The sequence below is a fragment of the Emys orbicularis genome, chromosome 9, assembly GCF_028017835.1.
Source record: "Emys orbicularis isolate rEmyOrb1 chromosome 9, rEmyOrb1.hap1, whole genome shotgun sequence".
Lineage (NCBI taxonomy): Eukaryota > Metazoa > Chordata > Testudines > Emydidae > Emys > Emys orbicularis.
Genome location: NC_088691.1, coordinates 57369604 through 57394036, shown reverse-complemented (window position 1 = coordinate 57394036; position 24433 = coordinate 57369604). Strand labels below are relative to the sequence as shown.

Genomic DNA, 24433 nt, shown 5'->3' with positions numbered 1-24433 from the left:
GGGGCCTGACACTGAGCGGGAAGGGGAGATAGAGGTTTCCAAGAGGTGGCCTGAGTAGGATCAATGGGAGGAAGGGCCCGATACTGGGGGGGAAAGCCCCAAAGATTGCAGTATGCCCATTACATAGGCCTCTGACCCGTTGGTCAGTGGGGGGACCTGCACCGCGGTCCGGTGGCACATAGGCTGTGTACCTTAGGCTGCACGTAGGGTTCCCTTTCAATTTCAGATGAAGAGTCCTCCCTCAGGGACCACAGTGGAGCGGTACCCCTCTCTGCCTTCATACGGTGTTGAGGGTCCAGGGAACAGCTGGCTTGTCTGTAGAAGGTGCTGTTGGTGCCGGTGCCGGGAAAGAGTTCAACACTCCCTGCTCCTAGTCATTGGAGCCGGCAGCTGTCTCATCGGCATCGGGGGGACTGGGAGCGATAGTAAATCTCTGGTTGCTGAGAGAGTCTCTGGGGGTCAAAGAGACAGTCAGGCTGCTGGTACCACGGTGGTTTCCGGGTGTCAGCAGAGGGTGCAGCACCAGACAACACTCTGGGCAGAGTTGATGGTGCCACCATGGGACCAGGGGTGGAAGAGTGGCCCTGAATCAGTTGCACTGCACTGCCTTCCCACTGCTTGTCGTTTTTCTGCACCAGTGAGTGCCTCACGTGAGTTTCTCCTGAGCACTTCAAGCAACTGGAATGTGGGTCACTCACGGGCAGAGGTTTGCTACAGGAGGCACAAGGTTTGAAGCCCAGGGACCAGGACATGCCTGGCTCCTGGGGCAAAGAGAGTCCCTCGATGATAGTCCTTAACACTAGCTACAATATCTATCTACTCTAAAAACTATGTTTAAAAACAACAAAGAATTAGAGTCCAAAAACCACTAGGAAGAAGCCTTGCCGAAGCAAGAGTGGTCGTTCCAGCAACTGTCACGGGCGGTAAGAAGGAACTGAGAGGGTGCATGGCCGGTGGTGCCCCTTATACCTGTGCATAAGCGTGTGGCTCCAGGGGGCACTAGAGCTGGCCTGACAGATACCACTGAGGGAAAAATCTCCAGCAATGGTTCACACACACCTAAAATGGAATGGACAAAAGCAAGCACTCGAAGAACTCAGTTACCCATATTAGAAAAGAGAATGTCTTCTAACTGACATTTCTGCCTCATATACTGATAGTGGGAAGCAAAAAGATTAGGGATTTTTTTGGTTGTTCTGGGGGAGGGGAGTTAATTTTGTTCAGCTCTAGTGTTAAATCACTACTCAGGATTCTCCAGAACATGGAGAAGTCTTAGGACTGCATCACAGCTTTAAGACTACCACCTTGCTAGGCTATCATTTGGACAGAAGGAGGTTTTCTTCTATTGTGTCCATTAAGAATACAGGAGATTTATTATAGCAAAGGTTTTTCAGTGGTCACAATAGAGCTATACCCTGTCCCACTCAAGAATGGTTTAAAAAGAGATAGAACTGCCTATGCAGCAACTCATTTTAAAACCCTTACAAGAGCACTTAACTAGAAATGTTTAAGGTACCAAGAGGTACCTGACCAGTCTGCCTGCCAGGTTATTTAATCTGTAAAAATCAGCTTTTTTGCAACATCTGAGAAGCACATTTTTCTTCCCCCAAAAAGAATTACAAGGCTCAAACTTCCCAATGGTGCACCAAGTTTCAGTTGAGGAAACTCACATCTATGTTGTAATCCTCTGAATCCAGTATTTATGATGCAAACACTAATACATGCAACATTAAAGTACTGCTGTAATTAGGTCTCACCATTGTGCTCTCAGCTATTTTGTAGCCTACACACTGGCTTTCACACAGATTCACCCCTGTGGACAGGAGCTGCACCAGGCCCTATTGTACCGCTAAAGTCCAGCATGGAGGGGTCAAGTAACATGTAGGAGCATGTGTGCTCCCTCCATAAGGAGAGATTTCAAACACAACAAATGTTAAAGGAGGTTCAGTTCTGCATTTCCTTAATCGGACAGGATTTGTCTGTTCCAGTGCAGAGATCACACTCTTCCACTAGAGGACAGCAGCATCTCACTAGAGGACAGCAGCATCTCAGTATGTCAGCAATCTCAGCCGGTTCCTTTTCCTTTCATCACTAATGCATCAGGGAAAACAGAATTGTTTATCATTTCCAGGACAGTTACTGAGCAGCTGATGGAAGTGCAGCAGTTTGAGAGTAGGGTGGGCAGGATAACTACAGTCCTGGCTATTCTCTACCACAGCATCCAAGTTTAGCAGGAGAAGATTTACGCAATAGCCCTGTAAGCTTGGTGTGCTTATTAAGGTAGAGCATACAGAAAGCAAGCTGTTTTATAGGGAAGCTTCCTACCCTCTCCAAACAAAATTTAAAATTAGGTGAGGTTTAGCTAAATGGGTAGATCAGCCAACTCAAAAACTTGAGAAGACCTCCTTCCATTCTATTCAAGTCTGTTTTGTCCTCTCCTCCCTCCACCAAACAATCCAGATATTGCTTTGGATCTTTGATACAGCCTGAACCTCTGGTTGTACTAGTATTAGTCAGCTGTTCCTCCTCACTGTTCCAACCCCACCCTTGAAAGCCAAACTTCCTGGCATCCAAAAAGTCTACTGAAAACAAAGCAGCCCTGAGGTCTGTTACAAATGCAGTCTGGGGAAGGGTAGGTCAGTGCCTGGAAACACCCAGCCATGACCAATCACAAGGACACGTGTGCATGAATCACCCTGAAACAGGGGAATCAGGCAGCATTCTTCTTATGGAAGATGGCCTGTTACAGCAAGGAAAATATGCTGCTTTACTAGCTACTTCAGCCAATAAAAGGCATGTGGGACTTACTCACCCAGACAGAAAAAGTTGGAAACATGGATTATGGTAGCCACTTACCAGCTGCTGATGTAGAGGAGAGGCAAAGTGCATAATACCAGAATTTTTAAAGACTGCTGAGAAGCACAGAGAGCAGGGTACACAGTTCCAACCTCCTGATCCTGACACGAATGCTCTCTGTGATTCTTAGTGACCCAGCACACACACTCCTCCTCCGTCAAAAAGCCATACTGCAGTTCCACAAACCCAGACAGAGTGCAGAGTGCCTGCTGACCTGCAAAATGACAGCAACATGGCTACTGTAATCCTTGCCTGGTGTGTACAGCATAAACCTTGAGACATGAGGAGAGATATTTAATAAACTGAAGCGGAGGCGCACTGGTTCTTGAAGCAATCTCTGCACAGCTGGACACAAACAGTGCCCCGGGGAAGCTGTGACTTACATGAACCCAGATGGCAGACATGCAAGTTGGGTCAGAGATTGAACATTTTACTAGTACAGGCACAGTGATGCTAAGGTGGATTTTACTGATGCTAGATATGGATAGAGTTAAGTATTGCTGTTACAGCTATTATCTCTTCTTTCCTTTGATGGGTGGGAGTTTGAGCCTAGGCATTGTAGAGTAGTTATGCTTCTCTTTTTAAGCATAAGCTGTTTAACCTGAGTCTTTAAGAGGAACTTTGTGGAGTTAATTGATGACATATTTATGGACTCTTGACAAAGGTCATAGTACAAGTCAATTTTATTAATGAACATGCCAGTCAGGTGCAATAGGAAGTCAGTGGAATACAAGAAAAGAGTCGTTTACAGGCTATCGAGGTAAGCAATTCACATCATAGGGATTAGTTTCTTCTGCTCTGATGCAGAGGTTGAGCGCTGTGGGAACACATAGGAGTAGGGTGACCAGATGGCAACTGTGAAAAAATGGGACGGGGGGGGGGGGGGGGGGGTTAAATAGGTGCCTATATAAGAAAGAAGTTCCAAAAACCAGCACTATCCCTTTAAAAACGAGACATCTGGTCACCCTACATAGGAGGGAGCCGATGACTAGCAGCTATTGACTCCCGCATAACATCCTGTGACATGCTGTTGTCCAGTGCAAGTGGTACACAGTGAATAGATGCAGGGGTCTGCTGCTGAAATCACTGCTAGTTGCTCTAAATACATTCTCATGGAACTTCTGCTCCTGTAGCCTCTCCTGCTCTGGAATTGCCTTGGTACAGCAATAGTCACTGAATTAGAAATAATAATTCAACAATTGTGTTCAGTTTCCAGTTCTAATACCTTCCCACTCCCCAGTATCAGCACCCTGTAAGAACATAAGCCACTTTCTTCCAAGAGAAAGTGGGAAGGAATTGGATTTTTTGGGCGGGATAGGTGCAGTTTGCAGCAGCTGCCAAAGGTTACCTGTTGCAGACTAATAGGACCTTAGGAACGGTATCCTGAGGGTTTCTAGCAAGAGCAAGGAAAGCCTTAGTCAAGAGGGGCCGGTGAAGGCGTAGCAAGGCTGAGAAAATTTGTATTTGTTATTCTCAATTATCTGAGGACGCTTTGTGGCTGGAAGTAGAGCAAGAACTGACAGGGATTTGAAGGGAATTTCAATGCATACAGTCTCTTCTGTGAGCAAGAGTCAGGCTAGCTGTAACCCTAATAACGCGAGATTTGTAGAAGCGAGGATTGTGTGAGGCGAGTGGGAAAGAACTGTGTGAGAAGTTGTTGCGACCTTGTGTAGATAAATATGGAATGTAGACTAGAGTCTAAATAGATGTGAAAAATAAGATATCAGGATGACCTATGTATAAACAAAATGCAGCTGTTGCTCATTATTTATGTAACAAAAGGTATAAATGCTTGCCTTAACTGTTTATCTTTTGAGAGACCTGCCTAGGAGGGGGAAACCTTGTGTCCTAGTGCACTCTATGCAATTGCTTGAGAATAAAGTATCTGATTTGCTGCACCCAAAAAAGAGAGTGAGAACTCTGTTTTTCTCCAACAGTCAAGAGGGGCCGGTGAAGGCGAAGCAAGGCTGAGAAAATTTGTATTTGTTATTCTCAATTATCTGAGGACGCTTTGTGGCTGGAAAGGCACAGGGACCCTACATGTTGGCACAGCTAAATTAGACACACACACACACACCTCCCACCCCAAACTATTAAACTAGACACTGGTTTTAGCCAAGGTTTGCCAAGATTACTCCAAAGAACCAAGAGAAAATGATGGCTAACATATTAACATGGTTCCTTTCCATCTATTTGTTGGCTGTCAGCAGAAGGGAAGCATAGTTGGACAAAGCAACAATTGATTCCACCTCACTTGCTAGTGGGAGATATAGAGCAATTTGCTACCAGATAATGCTTATGAGTTATACAGAAAGGCAGAATCAAGTGCATTTGCAGCTAGGTCAGTGCAGATAGCTAAGCAGGTATCCTGGTCCAGGGCATGAACAGAAAGTGTAGCGTACATGCTAAGGCTTATTTTCCCAATGTGTAGTTTATTACAGTAAGATTTAAGAGTGCCTCTTATATAAGAATTTCACTGCTTAGCCATCATTTTGCATCTGGCTATAGGATATCCGCAACAGAGCCAGCTGCTGTGCACAGTATTTGAAGTGTAGACAGAAATCTCCCAGAACAGTCTTTATGACTAAACACAGAGGGGGCTGCTGAAGCCAGCAGGGTTTGGGGAAGCTAGAACAGGTGGGTGGAGCAGGGAGTAGGCAGTTGCCATTTTTGCTGTGGCAACAGCGCAAGGAGGGAGCTTACTGACTCAAGGAGGAAGAAGGGACATACACCCTCATGGGAGGCTGCATCTGTCCATTTTAATAATGGCAGTGGTATCCACATAACACCGGGAAGTGTTCTCTAGTCCACACACATGCAAAACCAGGCCCCAAAAGAAAAATCAAAAAAGCAACATATACCTGTTATAGAGGGACCCTTGCCCCTCACGCAGTCGCTTTCATGAACCTGGAACTATCTGAAGAGGTCTTGTCATCCCAGTATAGTATCCATGCAGCTTCCATTTCTTGTCTTCACCCCTAGTCTCACCTGGGGCCACAGACGTGGTGTTCTGCTCCACCAGATTCCTTAGTATCATCCAGAATTATCTCAGGCTCCATTGATAGAGCCCCCAGGGAGAGTCCAATTTATTGTAAAATGGGCAGGCTTTCTTCCCTGCCCCGGAGCCACTGCTGACCTAGACTCAGACAGACTTTCAGTTCTTCTATTTTTCTTGCCAGAACCAGTAATACCCTGCTCTCTAACATGTTTGTTCTAACATATTCTTGTTCTGACATCACTGTGTTCTTAAAAAGTTAAACTGCAGCTGGTACGCCCTCCTGCTCACAAGCGTCCAGCCATCTGCTTTGGGTCAGCTGGCAGCACACTTGCCAAGTGCATTGTTCCAAGACATGATCATAGTTCCAACACGCCACTTTTCAGTGCGCACAAGTGAATGCTGGTGAGAGAGTAGCATGCAGTGGGATGTGTTTAGGTGAGGGGCTTCCAGAAAGCCTGACCCCCTATGCCAGATAGACAGAGTACTTAAGCAGTGACTGGTGAGAGGACTACTTACATAGCTGAGATTAAGCCAGCACTTCCCACCTATGCTGGGATTTCATCAAGTGAAACTGACATAGTGAGTGAAGACACAGTGGTTACCCTCATTCTGAGTAAGTCTGTTCCGCCAGATGATGGTAGGAACACTCGTGCATCACAGAAAATAGTGTGTGCATATATGGTGCAATAGGCATGTGCTATAAGCATGTGACTAGGGACATGCTATACCAGAGAAGTAGAGTCAAAGCCAAACAGAAAAGTAGGCAGGCAGTATTTACATTTTTCTGCATTAAAAAAAAAAAAAAAAAGTCTTAAAAACACATTGATTCCCTGCTTCTACCACATTAGATTTCCCTATAATTTCACAACACACTCAGCCTTTTCCGACCACGCACCGACGGAGACATCACCAGGCTGCTCTACATCTCAGCCATTGCCACGGAGGGATTGATGTTTTACACAAATTAGTGACCAACTAGTTTACAATGTAAACTATCAGCAATTAATTTTTCACAACGGATGTGGTGGCAAACACACCCAACTGGATACAGAGACTGATGTTTAGAGCTGCTGAGCAAGCTGACTTTTCAGAAGCAGTACGCTCAGATGTGCTAGCATTGAGGCACTACAACGTGACTTTAACAGCTGCTGCTTTCCTCATCTTCACTCATCTTTGTTCATGTCCTTTGCCAGCCTAGCAAGCAGCTGTCTGCACTCAGTTGCTGCTGTCCTAGTCTACTCATGCCCCTTCCTACCCAGCATACAGCATCTGTTAGTGTCCAGCTTCTGCCTACCCTTTGTTCATACCCTCTTGCACAACAGCTGTCAGAATTCCCTGGCACTTTTGAATTGAAAGTTACAGGTCCGAACAGTTGAGGGTTCAGAGTCTTGGTTATGGAGACAACAGAAATCCCCTTTGATAAGTTATGGAGCCCTGCTCTGCCTGCTTGAGGCAAGAGGATAAGCATTACCCCTTTTAGGGGCAGAAGAAAGCTCCCAGAAACAAGACAACTCCCTGCAACTGATCAACACCTGCCATGGCATCCTAAAAAAGGGATAGCTATAAGTATATTGGATGACACTGTTGCTCAAGTCAACACTAATTATTTAACTGCTAAATCATTAGGCTTCAGTTATCCTCAGTCAAAAGTAAAAACTGTTCCCATCCAGCTCAGAGCTGTGATAAGTGCATTAAACTGCATTAGACACAGGGCTTGGAATAGAGATCAACAAGCCTGCAGACATACTTGTTGACAAATATTTAAAAATAAATTACCGAAATAATTGAAACTGGCGTGATTATATTGTGTTATTTTGACAAATAAAATATGCAGAATTTTAAAATATTGTGCACAGAATTAATTTTTTGGCACAGAATTCCCCATGAATAATGAGTTGCATCTTGTCATTCAGTTACACCGTGCTTCATGCAACAGAGACTGCCTACTTCTCTCCCCTGCTGATTGCACTTCCACCACCGCATAGCCTATCGAGCTATCTCAGGCTTAGAAGAATCTTGGCCAGGTTAGAAGGAGGAAGGAAGATCTAGCACAGCCCAATTCAGAGAAAGGATGCACCGGTAGTGTTCCAGATTGCTACTGCCTGGCTATGCAGCCCCACATTAGATACTTCTTTGCTGATCCTTACCTCACGGAAGCTGAGCTTGCCATCAAAATCCTCATCCACTTCCTTGATCATGTTTTTCAGGCCCAGATGGGTCTGAGGAGCTCCCAGCTTCTCCATCATCAGTTTCAGCTCCATTAGGTCTATATACCCATCCTTTCCAGAGTCATACCTGAGGGGACAGAGGGTAAAGGTCAGTATTTGTCACACCCCCTGCTACACTGACAACACAGGGAATTTTCAAAGCTTAGTTTCACAACATAGGTAAGCGGTAGTCTAATTACTGACACTCTAGGCAATGTGTTCTTAGGACATTCCTCCAGAGAATGAAGTGTGAAGACAGAAAAAACACACACACACACACACACACACACACACCATCGATCCACGCTCAGGGACATGGTGACCAAACCAGCTGTTGAAATCTGTTAAGTTTGGGGAAGTCACATGAAGCCTTTGAAATTAGCTTCCAAGGATAAAAGCAGATTAGTCTGTAGGGAAAAATGCAGAAGTGACTGCGGAGCAACTGTGCCAGAAATATGAAGGGAGGGAGTAGGGCGGAACCCACACCACCACTACCAGACTTTAGGCCCTTGCCCATTGGTAATGTAAATAAACATTTCACCATGCCTGCAAGACATGTGTATCAATCCATGCATTCTTACAACTCAATGCTCTACACCATGCACAAGTGTACTAGAGGATTAAAGTCAATACTGTATGCCAGGCACGTAACAGAGAGCTACCCAAAGCCACGCCTAGAAGTATCTATTCCAGCCAAGGTCTTTCACACTACTTTAGAATTTTTTTAAAAAATGAGATTGTCACTCAACCAACAGGAAGTCAAAATACTCTGGCACAAGTATTTTACCATTTGAAGGGTTCCCTGTAACAGACAGAGATGCTATATCATTGAAGAATACTGATTCTGTAATAAATTTTATGAATACTGTGTGTGACCTGATCAATAAAGACAGGTTTCAGAGTAGCAGCCCACTTCTTCGGATCAATAGTTACCGTATAGTAATTACTGAGTTAAGACTTTTCTGCATGAATGTACTGAGCAAGCTTACTAGGTGACTATTGGGAAGACCATCAGGAAAACAAGAGGAGAGCTATAGCTAAGCAACCTCTCAAATACTTGGGGGGCAATTACAGCACAGTGGCCTACTTCCAGGCTCCAACTTGAAGTTATACAGCTGTTTTGCCAGCACTGGGAACTAACAGATCAAAGGGCTATAAACAGTTAGGAAGTGGACTTGTTCTCTGAGAAGAGAGGTCAAAGGACAGGACAAGATTTAAAGTGACACTCTGGGGCTGGGGAAAGAGAGAACTGTTTTGTCAATGAAGGGAAGAGACTGGTCACCCAGACCCTAACAGTTTTGGGGGTCCATAGGAAACTTAAACCTACAAGAAGCCTGATGGATGTGGGAGATGGGGAGGCACCTGGTAAGGTAGACGTGTGTACACTCTGTTTATTTTTTATAAGATCTTTTCTCTGAAACACTTTTGTTCAAAATACATACTTTGGTCATTGTCTTAACCACTGATTACTGCTCCTAGAGTGAACAGAACTGCAGGTATTGAAGAAAAGTCAGGCCTACTGAGGTAATCGTGGTTAGCACCCAGAGAGTACAACTCAAGGCTTGGTCCGAGAGTTGAAAAATCACAGGATTCTTCCTCTAGAAAGGAGCTGGTTAGAGCCTCTTGATCCGAGAGGAGGTATACCCCTAAAGAGACCAGGAGGGAGGAGAGGAGCAGATAACCCAGTAACTGTGTCACTCACTAATGGGGGGCCAGTAGGAACTTTTAGGGTGAGGAGAGAGGTGAGATTCTGCTCCTTATGCAAAATAAAGGATCACTTTAGGAATGCACAGGGATCCAGAAATGGGAGTCTGCTGCAGGGTATCTGGCAAGTTAAAGGAAAGAAGTATGGAGCAATCTATTGACTTTCAAACAAAGGTCTGTGATAAACAGATTGAAGGTAGCAGCTGGGGGCAATAAACTGAAGACAAGCAGCTCTTGGTGCAGACACAGACTGCTGTAGGCTAGACTGTTACTTCCTAGATTCTGAAAGAGAAGAGAGCCCTTCACTGTTAAATGTCATGTCAGCAAAACTGCTGTTTCTCATAAGTGAGCAGAGATCCCAGTTCAGAAGGAAGCAGCAAGATGAAATCTAAGACATTACATAGACATGCTATGCTGGTCTGGTCTTTAAATAAAAAAAAAAAAAAAAAAAGTTAGTTGATTTTCTAGCAGCATGTGCCATGCCAACTCTTTTACAGTAGTGCCTTTTCGTGCTTTGCTGTGGGCTTCAGGCATGTGCTCATAAGGCTTTTACTCTTCCTTTAGAGGGGAACAGCAATACCTGCTGGGTCTTCAGTGGTAGAAGCCAATGGATTTAAAGTGTTAATAGATGAACATGAGACTTTTGATAATTGAGGTGACTTAGGATCACATAGATTCCCCACTGGTCTTCTTCCTTATACCTAGAGAACCACATTTACTCCAGGAGAGAGGGAGAAGAGAAGAAAGTGCATTGTAATTAAGGCAAAAGGAGTGATGAGTGAATTGGAGCTGAGAAAGCAAAGAAAGGAGCTCTAATGCTGAATGAATAAGGAAGGGATCTCTGCCAGTTGCAGCACTGGCTGGCTGACAAGAGCACAGCATCACTCTGAACAGGGATTCAGTGCGTAACTTAGATAAGAAACCACAGCAGAATGGCAGGAGCTGGGTGAGATTCCTAAGTGGAAGGAAGGGGGGGAGAAGTCTGACTGAGGGCAAGCAACACTACTGTACATCCCATTTTTTTCTTTTACCCTATACTCTTCTCCCTAACCCATTCTCAGCTTCACTACCTTCAAACATTTCAGAATTCTTAAGTTCGTTCAATACTTTTGATGGCTTCAAAAAGAAAGTCCCAGTGACAGCTTTCAAGCTTTCCTCTTTGGTCAGAGCAAGTCAAATCTTCCAATCCTTCACGTTTCACTCACCATGAGTTACGTTAAAACAAAAGCTAGCCTTCCCAGACTTTAAGAGCAACATAATCACAGTTCCCTTAGAAGAAGCTCAGTCCAATTAAGAAGCTTACACAATCAGAAAAGAAGCTGCATTAGAAACGAGCATGAACAAAGCTGCTGGTCTCTTAGCTGTTGCATGGAGTGAGCAGAGTGAGGTGGGGGTACAACCAGGACTGTCCTCCCACCCACAAGAATGAATACACACGGGGGGAAATGGAGAATGCTGCTTCTCCAATGGGTTGGGATGGCTTCAGAGTTTGTCAGAACACTAAGTGCCAGGGGCTGCTATGGAGCTTTCCTCCTTTTCCCATTGTGGATCCAGGGATGGCACCCTAAAAGGAATCCCCAGCACCCTCCCCTTTTCCAGCAGCTTGAAGGGAGGAGGAGAGTTGGCTTGGCTTCTTGCTTGACCATCACTCTTGGCTAGTGCCCCTTCCACCAAAAGATTGGTCTATGGCCAGTAGATTTAGGGTAAAATTTTCAGAAGCACCTAGTTACTTAGGAGCCTAAGTCACTTTTGAAAGTTTTATGCATAGTGTCCTGGCTATTATATACGTGATAAAGTTTCCAGCTGCATGGTAGCGGGTGCATGGATGGGGCATATAATTGGTGGTGAGTGGATGCACTGGGGCTTTGTTGGTTGAAGGAAGGAGGCATGAAGGAAAATGCTGATGGGGAAGTATGGGGGTTGTCATGCGACAATGACCAAACAGAAAGTGACACTTTCTTCCAATGCTGAAGAAGGAATTGATTGGAATAAAGGAAAGTGTATGATCCCTGAAGCCCTCCCATGTTTGCTTCACAGCAGAACCTTCCTCAAGCTCCCCTCTCACCCCCATTTCTTGTCCAGACCTTATGGGAGGGGGGGAAAAGTACATGAATCCACAGAGGTATACAGAGCTTTTTGGGAAAGGGGGCAGAAACAGAAGAAAAACAGGGAAATTGATATGGGTACTGGGGACGGGGGGGAAGGAGAGAGAGAGTAAACAGACATGACAACTCAGGAAAAAAGCTACAGTATGGTTCGTTGTAGACAAAAAATGGAGTGGGGACAGGAAATTTACTAATTTAACTAAATAAATATTTTCTAGTGTATTACCTGCCTTAGTATTAAGTTGTATTTTAAAAAGTGTCACAGCAATTTGATTGATATGGTAACAAAATATAGTATCCAATGGTTATTCTTTTTAAGTGCAGGGAGAGGAGGAGCATTAAGTGGCAAGGGGTCTGGTATTTCTCTGTGGCTAAAAAGAAGCATGGTATGTTTTTCAAGCCCTGACCGGAGCATCCAGTGCTGTCTCCATGATATGTATATCAGAAGCCGGACTAGAAATAGGACTGGAATGAATATTTCCCATCTGGATTCCTGACATAGGACACATCACCTTTTAAAGAGGTGTCCATTAATTCAAAGCTGAAGCAGAAGGAGGACACATGCCTAGAGTTCCTCCACTCCTCATAAAAATGATGGACTGTGTGCAGATTCCCTAAAAGGCATGGGATGATCTCACTCTTCAAACAACTCATTTAGCATTAGCAAGTTCATCTGCTGTTAGACAACATGCAAGACTTTACAGTGTCCTTCCTGCCAGGCCTATAAATATCACTACAACAGGGAGTCAACATGTCACACTCAGCAACCTTTGCTGCTGAATGAAACATTTGCTTCCAGATTGGGGTCTTTATCCTTAGCTGGAAGGCATTTCCCAGTTTGATGAGTGCACCTGTGGTGATGGGGAATAAAGTAAGGCAGCATTGGCATCCCTGATTATCGTTCACACATGACTCCTTAAAATGTGGGTTATATAGCTACAAAAGAAACGGATGTACTGTACATTGTGTACTGTATGCTCACTTCAGCATCGTTTTAGTCTAAAAATTAGACATCCCACTACCAAAAACTCAGTTTGACTCTGGCTTCTTAGTCCATGTTATCAGGAGGCTAGTTTGTCAGCTATGACTGTTGCCTCTTTGTATGACAGCACTCATTTGACCCTTCAGCATGCTAAGCCAGCCTTACAGTAGAAGGGCTGGCCCTGAAGGGGTTAACCAACTGTACTTGGGTCCTGGAACCATCAAGCACAGCTTCATGGCTCCGTCATTCCAGCAAACAGGCAGCACAAAGCCGGGATTGTGAGAAATTAGGTCTTGTCAGTAGTGGGCTGAGATGGCAAAGTGACATTGTACCAGTAGCACAATAGGTGTTCAGTTCGCAGAGCCAGGTCCAGCCTTCAGAGCAGGGCTTTCCAAAACAGTTTAACCTCTGGATTTTCTGTAACCACTCTGCTCTCATTTCACTAAGAGTGAGGCAGGGGATAAGAACAGCTCAGGAATACAATATCAGAAAGCATTCCTGCTTACAGAGCCCTCTGAGAGCCAACTCTGAAACACAGGAATAGTTATGAACTGTACGGCAGATTTGATAGCTGGCAAGACCCCTTCCCCAGATGGATGGCGAGTGGGGGTGGGGAAGAGGACTTGTTCTTCCAGACTCAAAAACTCGTTACAGATCCTGCAGAATGAAAATTGCATCCTGTGAATCCTGGACTACAAACATACCACCCACCCAAACAGGCTTAAGATATAATATAATCTTGGTAAGGTTACTCCAGTACTTCAGAGCCACATGGCCATGCTATTTAAGAGAGATACGTTTGTATGATTTTACAGAGATGCATGCATCCCTCGTGTTCCACTGAGGCCTCTGGTGCTGCAACTAGCCTTGTGGGCACAAGTACTCAAAGTGTTAACAGGAAATACAACCCACGCAGCCACAGGTGCATCTCTATTCAGCCTGATGAAATCAGCCCTTTGAAACTGATAGTTAGAGCCCTGCATGCTCCTTGGCCCTGCTGCAGCGCCATTTTGTATGCCACCCACCCTTGTGGAATCTCCCTTATAGGGACTTCATCTAAGCTCCTTCCAGATCCCTAAAAATCTCTCATGCCAATTTTACTGCAAATTGAGTGGTGGAGCAGCCGTCCACCATCTACAGAGCATTGGAGGAAGCTAGTCAATTGAGTGCCATATTGAGGAGCAGCAAAGTGGAGGTGCAGGAGAACAAGTGGGTGCTGGAGTACCTTAGAGGCAAGTGTATTTACTTGGGCATATGGTGGGGAGGGAAGAAGCTATATCAGCTAGAGTGCCTGTTCTTTCAGACCTCATGTTTGTGGGAGATGGTGGTGAGGCAGTGCCCAAACACCCAGGTATTTTTAAGAGGAGGAGTGGTGCCATGGAGGGAAAAATATTTCAAAACTCACTTGTATACAGAGTTGTATTTTTCATTATAGGTTGGGCCATTTGTTAATCTTGCAGGTCCCGCTGGGAGCACTCAGACCTGCAGGCAGCTGATAAGCAAATCCTGCATAGTCTGCATTTGTACTGTACCCGAACAGAGTCACAGCGGTGGAATGCACAGTAGATAGCCTTGCTCAGAGCAAGTGCCATCCCACATGCATTTCCACAAGCCCTTGTGCTGACTGTTACAGACATGGGAGGTTTGTGACAACGGCAGCAGTGCTGGAGTTCCATACTGTAGATAAGCAGTGGGGCAGGAGCAATGACAAGTTATGTATCTGATTTTTGCCAATGTAGATGCACCTGTATGGCTACACTACTCTTGCCACTTCCTCTGCTAGTCCCAGCAGGGAGACTGTAGTTCAGGCAAAGCAACCAGTAGAGGCCTATCAGAAAGAGCAACAGATTAGCAGGATATGAGTGCTACTCCCATGTGGGCAATTTGATGGTGGCAAAGGGAAGGGGAAGGAGGAAGAGTTGAGGGGTGAGAAGAGATGAGAGAAGTCTCCTACACTGAGCAAGTTTCTTATTTAGTATTGGGAGGGCAAGAGATATGCTACGGAGCCATAAGGTACTTCCCACTGCAGGGCTGAGTGTTTCTATTTACAACATGCAAAGAGAGTTTAAAACTAATTCCTTATCAGTTTAGCACTCAAGGAGCAGGTTTAATTGACATGTGGTAAGAATGCTGGAGCCTTATTGACATTTTCCACTTCTATTAGGGTTCAGATGAAACAATGGGCATTCTCCCCCCAAATTCCCCTGGAGGAGACATGGCATGGATGACAGAGAATGAAGTTCAGTTCTCAGATTCATGTCTCTACCCTGTAGCGCTGGGCTGCCATTTGCCCAGGCTAGAAGATTGTGCCAAGGTGAGCTGTAAGGCTTAGACTCTCCAGAGAGTTTGTAAGAGTCCAGGAGGAATCGATTATAATGGTTAAAATAGTATTCTCATATTGTTAAAATAAAAAGCTAATTAGGTTACAGATTATAATTAGTCTGAGCTGCAGACTTCCTGGTCCCTCTGCCAGGAGAGCATACACTAGTTCTTGCAGTCACCAGAGGCCTTGTCTACACTAGCACTGGTTGGTAAGGGGTAAGTTTACTGTAAACATGCCCTGTAGCTCCTACTGCTAAAATGGCTATGAACAGTTTTGGATGACGTAGGGTTCCCACCACTGTCACCCTCAGCAGCAGGAAATTATGGGGGGGGGGGGGATTCAAGCATTGACACCCCAGGGGAAAGGGAGGGGAATGGGTGTTTGGGATTATATAACTTGCAACTGTGAGTTTCCTCCCAAGGAACATGAGAGTCTGAACAAAACCGAGTCACAACTGGGCAAGCATTAAAGACAGTTCTCTCTAGACTAGAACCCCCCAAAAACCAGAATCATTTTGCACCTAAGTTCAGGTCAGTGTAGACCAGTGATACTCAGACTGAGGCTCTTGATCCGCAAGTGGCTCTTTAATGCGTCTCCTGTGGCTCTTTGCAGCCCATGACATTAAAACACTGTAATTTCATTATTAGCCAATCAGGATGCTTTTACTATATAATTAACCAACTGTAGATGATAAAATAATACTTGGGCAGTCATTTTGCTGTGAGAATAATATATAAACTGTTTAAATATGAATACACAGTACAATACTAAATAGAACAATGAATTCACACTAGTGTGGCTCTTTTGGGTAATGTTGCTCACTAATTTGGCTCCTGAACCACTGAGGTTTCAAGTATCAGTAGTATACACCCTCTTCCCTTCACTTCCAGGGTCTTCCACTGCCTGGGTTTAACTCAGAGCTCCTGTCTGTCCCACAGTGAACCTGCACTTGAGCCACACAGTACTCAAGTCACAGGAGCAGGGCCTTGAAGTTTAGGAGAATTTGCTTTTAACTACCTTTTGTTTAATGAGTTTCACCTGCCAGGGGCAGCAACAGAAGCCACAGTCATGGGTGAATTCCACACAAATAAAGTTGCAGAGTGAAGCATTAAGAAGTTAGGAAATCCCAGAATTAAGATACTCATTGTTGACATTAATAGTGTTTGCTACAACTAAAATCTGGGGAAATCATAACTAGAGCAAACACCATTATGTTAATACTGCAGGTGGCCTTACCATGACTCAATATGGACTAGACTGACTATAGGTCTGATCTAGTATGTCAATCCCATGTTCCTATATTAGAATTAAAATAAAAGCAGGGGAGAACCTCCTGGCCTTCTTTATATAGCAAAAAAGCAAACCCATTTTCCCTACTTTGCAAGTCACATTTGAGACGGGAGACCATGCAGCCTAACTTCTACTAGGGTTTTGGCAAAGCAAAATTAACATTCAGCTGGGACTGTCTTCATGATGCATGAAATGTTTTCCACCTAAAATGAACAGATAATTAGCATTCAAATACAAATTCTACATTTCACACTTACACTGGATCTCTATTTAATGGCTCATTGTTTTAAACAGCCTGTATTTCAGCTCTCCAAGTTTTAACTTTTTTTTAAACACTGTTCCTTTGCTTATCCTTACATAGGAAGTACCCATGTATATTTCAGGTTGTCAGAGAGTTACAGCAGCTCATTATCCCTGTCTTGGATTCTCCAGTTCATATGGATGGCAGGGCAGTTAAAACATGAACAACATTGACTTTAAAGTTGTTCAGTTGTATGGGCTACCCTCCTTCATCTCTAGGAGATCAAGATAGTCAGATTTTCCATAGAGTGGATCACATCTTAAAGGGCAGTTTGGTGCCCAACTCCCATTTGCATCTTTGAGAGTCTCCTGAAGACCAGTTCCCTTGCCATTTATAATTCGCAATGGGAGCGGGCGGGCAGCCAATCCATATAATCAAACATTCCTGTTGCGACTACAGCAGTTGCTTATGCAGGATACATAGGTCTTGTCTACACTCAGCAATCAGTGGCCAATTACCTGTGCAGCTGCACTAGGGCTGACCCTAAACATACACAAGAGCAAGCCAAAGTCTGCACCAGTTGAGCCTGTCTTGCTCCTGTCCACACTTAGGCATCAACTACTGTACAGCTACACAGAGAGTTGACAGATTGCTAATGATGGCTATTCCCCAAAAACAGACAAGGTAGGGACATCAGCGGCCCAGTGGACAGGGCACTGAGTGGGATGCAGGAAACCTGGGTTCCAGACCCAGCTATGCCTCTAACCTGTAGTGTGACCTTAGGTAAGTCATGTGACCTCCGAGTCTTCCCCTCATCTTTACTACTTGGCCTTTACATTTTTCATGGCAAGGACAGACTTCGCAACATGTTTGATAAAGCACCCAGCACAATGGGGGTCATGATCTTGGTTAAGACCTATAGTACCTACTGTAACACAAATACTAGAAAGCTAAAGAACTTCCTTCTATGTACTTTTAGAAGCTCAAAGCAAGGAGGCAGCCCAGAAACATGTGACCAGCCAGCTATCCACAGGTCACTGGTAGCGTATTGGCCACGGTTTGGGAACCCATATTTTGTGGGAACATCTAGGTAGGGGAATGCAGTTCTTTTAGCAGAAGAGGCAAAGCACCTCCTCCTTTTTCAAGCTACTTTAGCCACTGGATATAGCTCCATGGAGAGTTTCAGGAAGGAGAGGGATTATATAGCTCAGGGTATCTGTAATAGATTATGAAACCCATTACATCTAATTCATTACATGCTAAGCTTTCAGCACGTATCAATGTGGACATCACGGTGTTAATGGGGCAGGTTCATGTTGTGGAACGCCAATTTTGGGCCCGGGAAACAAGCACAGACTGGTGGGACCGCCTAGTGTTGCATGTCTGGGACGATTCCCAGTGGCTGCAAAACTTTCACATGCATAAGGGCGCTTTCATGGAACTTTGTGACTTGTTTCCCCCTGCCCTGAAGGGCAAGAATACCAAGATGAGAGCAGCCCTCACAGTTCACAAGCGAGTGGCGATAGCCCTGTGGAAGCTTGCAACGCCAGACAGCTACCGGTCAGTTGGGCATCAATTTGGAGTGGGCAACTCTACTGTGGGGGCTGCTGTGATCAAGTAGCCAACGCAATCAAAGAGCTGCTGCTATCACGGTTAGTGACTCTGGGAAATGTGCAGGTCATAGTTGATGGCTTTGCTGCAATGGGATTCCTTAACTGTGGTGGGGCGATAGACGGAACCCATATCCCTATCTTGGCACCGGAGCACCAAGGCAGCAAGAACATAAACCAAAAGGGGTATTTTTCAATGGTGCTGCAAGCACTGGTGGATCACAAGGGACGTTTCACTAACATCAACGTGTGATGGCCGGGAAAGGTACGTGATGCTCGCATCTTCAGGAACTCTGGTCTGTTTCAAAAGCTGCAGCAAGGGACTTTCTTCCCAGACCAGAAAATAACCGTTGGGGATGTTGAAATGCCTATAGTTATCCTTGGGGACCCAGCCTACCCCTTAATGCCATGGCTCATGAAGCCGTACACAGGCAGCCTGGACAGTAGTCAGGAGCTGTTCAACTATAGGCTGTGCAAGTGCAGAATGGTGGTAGAATGTGCTGGCGCAGTTTACTGACTCGGATAGACCTCAGCGAAACCAATATTCCCATTGTTATTACTGCTTGCTGTGCGCTCCACAATATCTGTGAGAGTAAGGGGGAGACGTTTATGGCGGGGTGGGAGGTTGAGGCAAATCGCCTGGCCGCTGATTACACGCAGCCAGACACCAGGGCAGTTAGCGGAGTACAGGAGGGCGCGGTGCGCATCAGAGAAGCTTTGAAAACCAGTTTCATGACTGGCCAGGCTACGGTGTGAAAGTTCTGTTTCTCCTTGATGAACCCCACCACCCTTGGTTCACTCTACTTCCCTGTAAGCCAGTCGCCCTCCCCTCCCCGCTTTGATCTCCGCTTGCAGAGGCAATAAAGTCATTGTTGCAAAGGCTTTGGGAGTACATCCAGGAGAGCTTTATGGAGATAGACAACCCAGGGTTGTGAGCTCAATCCTTGAGGGGGCCCATTTAGGGAACTGGAGTAAAAATCTGTGTGGGAATTGGTCCTGCTTTGAGCAGGGGGTTGGACTAGATGACTTCCTGAGGTCCCTTCCAACCCTGATATTCTAGGTCTATGAGATGTCCCTGGAGGATTTCCGCTCCATCCCCAGACACGTTAACAGACTTTTCTAGTAGCTGTACTGGCTGCGAATGCCAGAGCAAATTAATAATTAAACACGCTTGCTTTTAAACCATGTATAATATTTACAATGGTACACTCACCAGAGGTCTCTTCTCTGCCTGGCAGGTCCACGGGGTACTGACTCCAGGTCCAGGGTGAGAAACAGTTCCTGGCTGTCGGGGAAAACGGTTTCTCCGCTTGCTTGCTGTGAGCTATCATCTTCCTCGTCCCCAAAACCCGCATCCCTGTTGCGTGCTACTCCACTGATGGAGTCAAAGCACAGGGTTGGGGTAGTGGTGGCTGCACCTCCTAGAATGGCATGCAGCTCATCATAGAAGCGGCATGTCTGGGGCTCTGACCCGGAACGGCTGTTTGCCTCTCTGTTTTTTTGGTAGGCTTGCCTCAGCTCCTTAAGTTTCACGCGGCACTGCTGTGCGTCCCTGTTATGGCCTCTGTCCTTCATGGCCTTGGAGACCTTTTCTAATACTTTGCCATTTCGTTTACTGCTACGGAGTTCAGCTAGCACTGATTCATCTCCCCATATGGCGAGCAGATCCCGTACCTCCCGTTCGGTCCATGCTGGAGCTCTTTTGCGATTCTGGGACTCCATCATGGTCACCTTTGCTGATGAGATCTGCACTCACCTGCAGATTGTCACGCTGGCCAAACGGGAAATGAGATTCAAAAGTACGCAGGCCTTTTCCTGTCTACCTGGCCAGTGCATCTGAGTTGAGAGCACTATCCAGAGCGGTCACAATGGAGCATCTGGGATAGCTCCCAGAGGCCAATACCGTCGAATTGTGACCACACTACCCCAAATTCGACCAGGCAAGGTTGATTTCAGCACTAATCCCCTCGTCGGGGGAGGAGTACAGAACTCGATTAAGAGCCCCTTAAGTCGAAAAGAACGGCTTTGTTGTGTGGATGGGTGCAGGGTTAAATTGATGCAATGCTGCTAAATTTGACCTAAACTCATAGTGTAGACCAGGGCTCAGTTTTGTAGTTTTGTAATGACCTGGAAAAGTACATGAAAAAGTCGTACACGAAAAAGTCGTACACACCTGATCGTCTCCCACTTCCTATGTAATTTGTTTTTTAAAAATCATGGATTGTAAGCTCTTTGGGACAGACAGTATCTGCTTGTGTACTTGGCTAGTGCTTAATAAAGCTTACTGAATAGGCCTGGAGACTGAACTTCCCTCTCATGGCTTGCTCCCTCTTGAATAGGCTGGAGCACCTGGGTAACAGCCATGTGGAGATCCTTGCATTGCCTATGATGTGCCTCTGATTACAGCTAAAAGAAGTCAGGTCTCCAGGGTTGCATGTTAGTAATATTATACAACCTAGAGGCTTTGTGTGTTAATGGAAGAGGAAGTTTAAAGTTTAGTATCACAAAGGCTAGCGGCCCAATTACATCGTGCCCTATCTTCCTCATCTCATTCAGGCTAAAATCCAACTGAAGGAGCACCAGATGGAGTCTATGGTGAACACAGGTGATTCAGAGACAACTTTTATAAATTCCACCAATACTCCTAATAGCAGGGACAGCAGGTTTGTATAATTTTTGGTGGTGCCCAGAAGGGGTCCAGGTCCCGCCTTGTAAGCGGATATAGATTTTTTTTACGATAACGTAAAAATGTGAGGGCTCTGGGGTGGGGCTGGGAATAGGGGTTTGGGGTGTGGGAGGGGCTTAAAGGGTTGGGGTGCAGGGGTGAGGGCTGCAGGGTGGGGCCAGGGATGAGGGGTTCACGGTGCAGGAGGGGGCTAGGGCAGAGGGTTAGGGTGCAGGGGGATGAGGGTTCTGGCTGGGAATGAGGGTTTTGGGGTGTGGGAGGGGCTCAGGGCTGGGGCAGAGGGTTGAGGTGCAGGGGGGTGAGGGCTCTGGCTGGGGTTGTGGGCTCTGGGGTGGGGCAGAGCCAGGGATGAGGAGTTTGGGGTGCAGGAATGCTACCCACAGCTGGGGCCAGAGAGGACTCCTCCCCCCCCCCCCCCGCAGCCCTCCCCGCACCGGCAGCAGCGAGCTCTGGGGGAAAGGCCCCCTCTCCCCCCCGGCAGCACACTCACCTTGCACCACTGTCACTGCACTTGCTCCTAGGGCCCCTCTCAGGTCCAGGAAGCCCCCTTACCTCCTCTGTGGTGGGTGGCGGGGGGGAGGGAACAGCTGCCATCACATGTGTACCTCCTCCCCTGCTGCTGCCCCTCACTGTAGCCTCACTGGGGGTGGGGGATGGGGCTGCCCCTTACCCAGCATGGCAGGGCACAGGCAGGGATGCGCGGGGGCAGCAGGCAGGGCTAGGGGAGAGACCTGGCCTGAAACATTGGTGGAGCTGGGCCCCCGTGTCCTGAATATTGCTGGACCCCAGACACCATGGGCCCTGCCTAATACAGCTACTCCAGTAAAAAAGGGTTTCTGTTTATACTGGTTGTTTTTAAGTGTTGCCCATGGCAGTTTAAATTTAGATTAAATCTTCATTTTGGAAGGGGAACTCTCCTTATTACTTTTTTGTTTCCTCTTTCTTCAAGGGCAGATTAGAACAGCAGTAAGAGGAATTTCACTACATGGTGTGTGAAAGTATACAAAGCTTATCTGAAAACCAAGGGAAGCCACAGAGCAATTGACTATCTTGCAGCCAAGAAGAGAACCAGAAGACCAGCTGTAGTTGCAAGAATAAGTACTAGGGAAACTGTGGGAAAAATATGTTTCAAGTCCCCATGTGGCTCATGAAAGCAAGATTGCCGATTGCACACCTGGTAATGGAAAGTGGGTACTGATGATACAACATTTCTGAGACTGAATTCCACAAAACCTTTTGCAAGTTGATAACAAGCAAGTGGAGGAAGATGATCTTTCCTATCAAAAGGCTAACCAGTGCTCAAGTATGGCTCCAGGACCTCACAGCACTCCCAATGCACAGGGCCACATGGAAGTTTCTCCAAGACATCTTTCCTAGTTCCTATACCAGGGAAAAGTCACCCATTTACTTCTGTTTTTCATTTTGAAAGTGGATTAAACTAAAACACAGCAGCAGCTCCTTGCCTTCGCAGCAGACGGTGCAGTAGGACTGCTAACCGTCCTCATCGGACATGTAGCTTGGCCGGGGATTCTGGGAACATCTTCCCTGCCCGGCTCCTAGCAACCTCCAGGGCATGGTGTATGGCTCCACCGCTTCAACTCTGCTCGCCTGCTCCCCAGCGATGAGCTCAGGGGATCCGTTCTGGTCCTCCTGGGTGCTGCTGGCAGCAGACGGTGCAGTAGCACTGCTAACCATCCTCGTCCACCGCTTCCGCTGCCCGGGGGATCCGTTCATGAAGCCTGGACAGTAGTAAGGAGCAGTTCAACTATAGGCTGAACAAGTGCAGAATGGTGGTAGAATGTGCCTTTGGACGTTTAAAAAAGCTCGCTGGCCCCGTTGGTCAGACCTCAGCGCCACCAACATTCCCATTGTTATTGCTTCTTGCTGTATGCTCCATAATATCTGTGAGAGTAGGGGGGAGACATTTATGGCAGGGTGGGAGGTTGAGGCAAATTGCCTGGCATCCAATTTTGAGCAGCCAGACACCAGGGCGATTAGAAGAGCACAGCAAGGCACGCTGCGCATCAGAGAGGCTTTGAAAACCAGTTTCATGACTGGCCAGGCTTCGGTGTGACAGTTGTGTGTGTTTCTCCATGATACAAACCTGCCCCCTTTGTTGATTTTAATTCCCTGTAAGCCAACCACCCTCCCCCCTTCGAAATAAAGTAACTATTGTTTTGAAACCATGCATTCTTTCTTTATTAATTTAAAAAAAATTAAAATGAGATATCGGACAAGGTAGCCCGGGTGGGGTGGGGGAGGAGGGAAGGACAAGGCCACATTGCTTATTGTAGCCACACTAAAAATCAAACTGTTTGAATGACAGCCTTCTGTTGCTTGGGCCATCCTCTGGAGTTGAGTGACTGGGTGCCCGGAGCCTCCCCCCCACGTTCTTGGGCATCTGGGTGAGGAGGCTAGGAACATGGGGAGGAGGGTAGGCAGTTATACAGTGGATGTAGCAGGGATCTGTGCTCTTGTTGGCTTTCCTGCAGCTCCAACAGACGCTTCATCATGTCCATTTGCTCTCCCATTAGCCTCTGCATCGCGTCCTGCCTCCGCTCTTCGTGCTCACTTAATTCTTTCCTGGCCTCTGCCACTGAATGCCTCCATGCATTAAGCTGTGCCCTATCAGTGCGGTAGGACTGCATGAGCTCGGAAAACATGTCATCGTGAGTGCGTTGGTTTTCTTTTTTGCCTTCTAATCTGCGATAACCTCAAGGACTGAGATGATAGGGGAAGCGTAGAAACATTCTACGCTCTACGATTCTGGGGGGACTGCATGGTCACCTGTGCTGCTGAGTTCGCTCGCCATGCTGACCAAACAGGAAATGAAATTCAAAAGTTCCCGGAGCTTTTCCTGTGTACCTGGCTAGTGCAGTCCAGAGCGGTCACAATGGAGCACTCTGGGATAGCTCCCGGAGGCCAATACCGTCTATTTGCGTCCACACTACCCCAAATTGGACCCAGCAAAGTCGATTTTAGCACTACTCCCCTCGCTGGGGAGAAGTACAGAAGTCTATTTTAAGAGCCCTTTAGGTCGACAGAACGGGGTTGGTTGTGTGGACGCATTCATTTTTAAATCGACCTAACGCGGCTAAATTCAACCTAACCCCGTAGTGTAGACCAGGCCTGAGCGTTACTGATGATACTAGGGCCATCACAGGTTCCCTCCTGGCTGCCTTCCTTGAAGCAAACTCCTCTGATGAGGAATTATTGTGATCTCCAGTCATTATGAAGGGTAGCTCAACAGCACAAGAGACAACCCAAGATAGCGAATTAAGCACAAGAATGGAGTTCTAATCCTAGGTCTAATACCATGTCCATAAATGCCCTAGTCAAGTCACTTAGCCCTTGTGTTCCTCTCCCTCCTTTACTTTGCCTCAGAGGTGCTGGACCTAGGGGTGCTGGGGTTCTGCCACACCGCCTGGCTT

The 24433-nt window shown here is 46.4% G+C and overlaps 1 protein-coding gene across 1 annotated transcript in view; it reads right to left on the bottom strand.

Annotated features, from left to right (window-relative positions):
• EFHD1 (EF-hand domain family member D1) overlaps positions 1 to 24433 on the bottom strand; it is a 45812-nt gene that overhangs the window by 10572 nt on the left and 10807 nt on the right. Inside the window, exon 2 of the mRNA XM_065410823.1 lies at positions 8002 to 8149. Coding sequence (XP_065266895.1) covers positions 8002 to 8149 — 148 coding nt within the window. The remainder of the gene's footprint in view (positions 1 to 8001; positions 8150 to 24433) is intronic.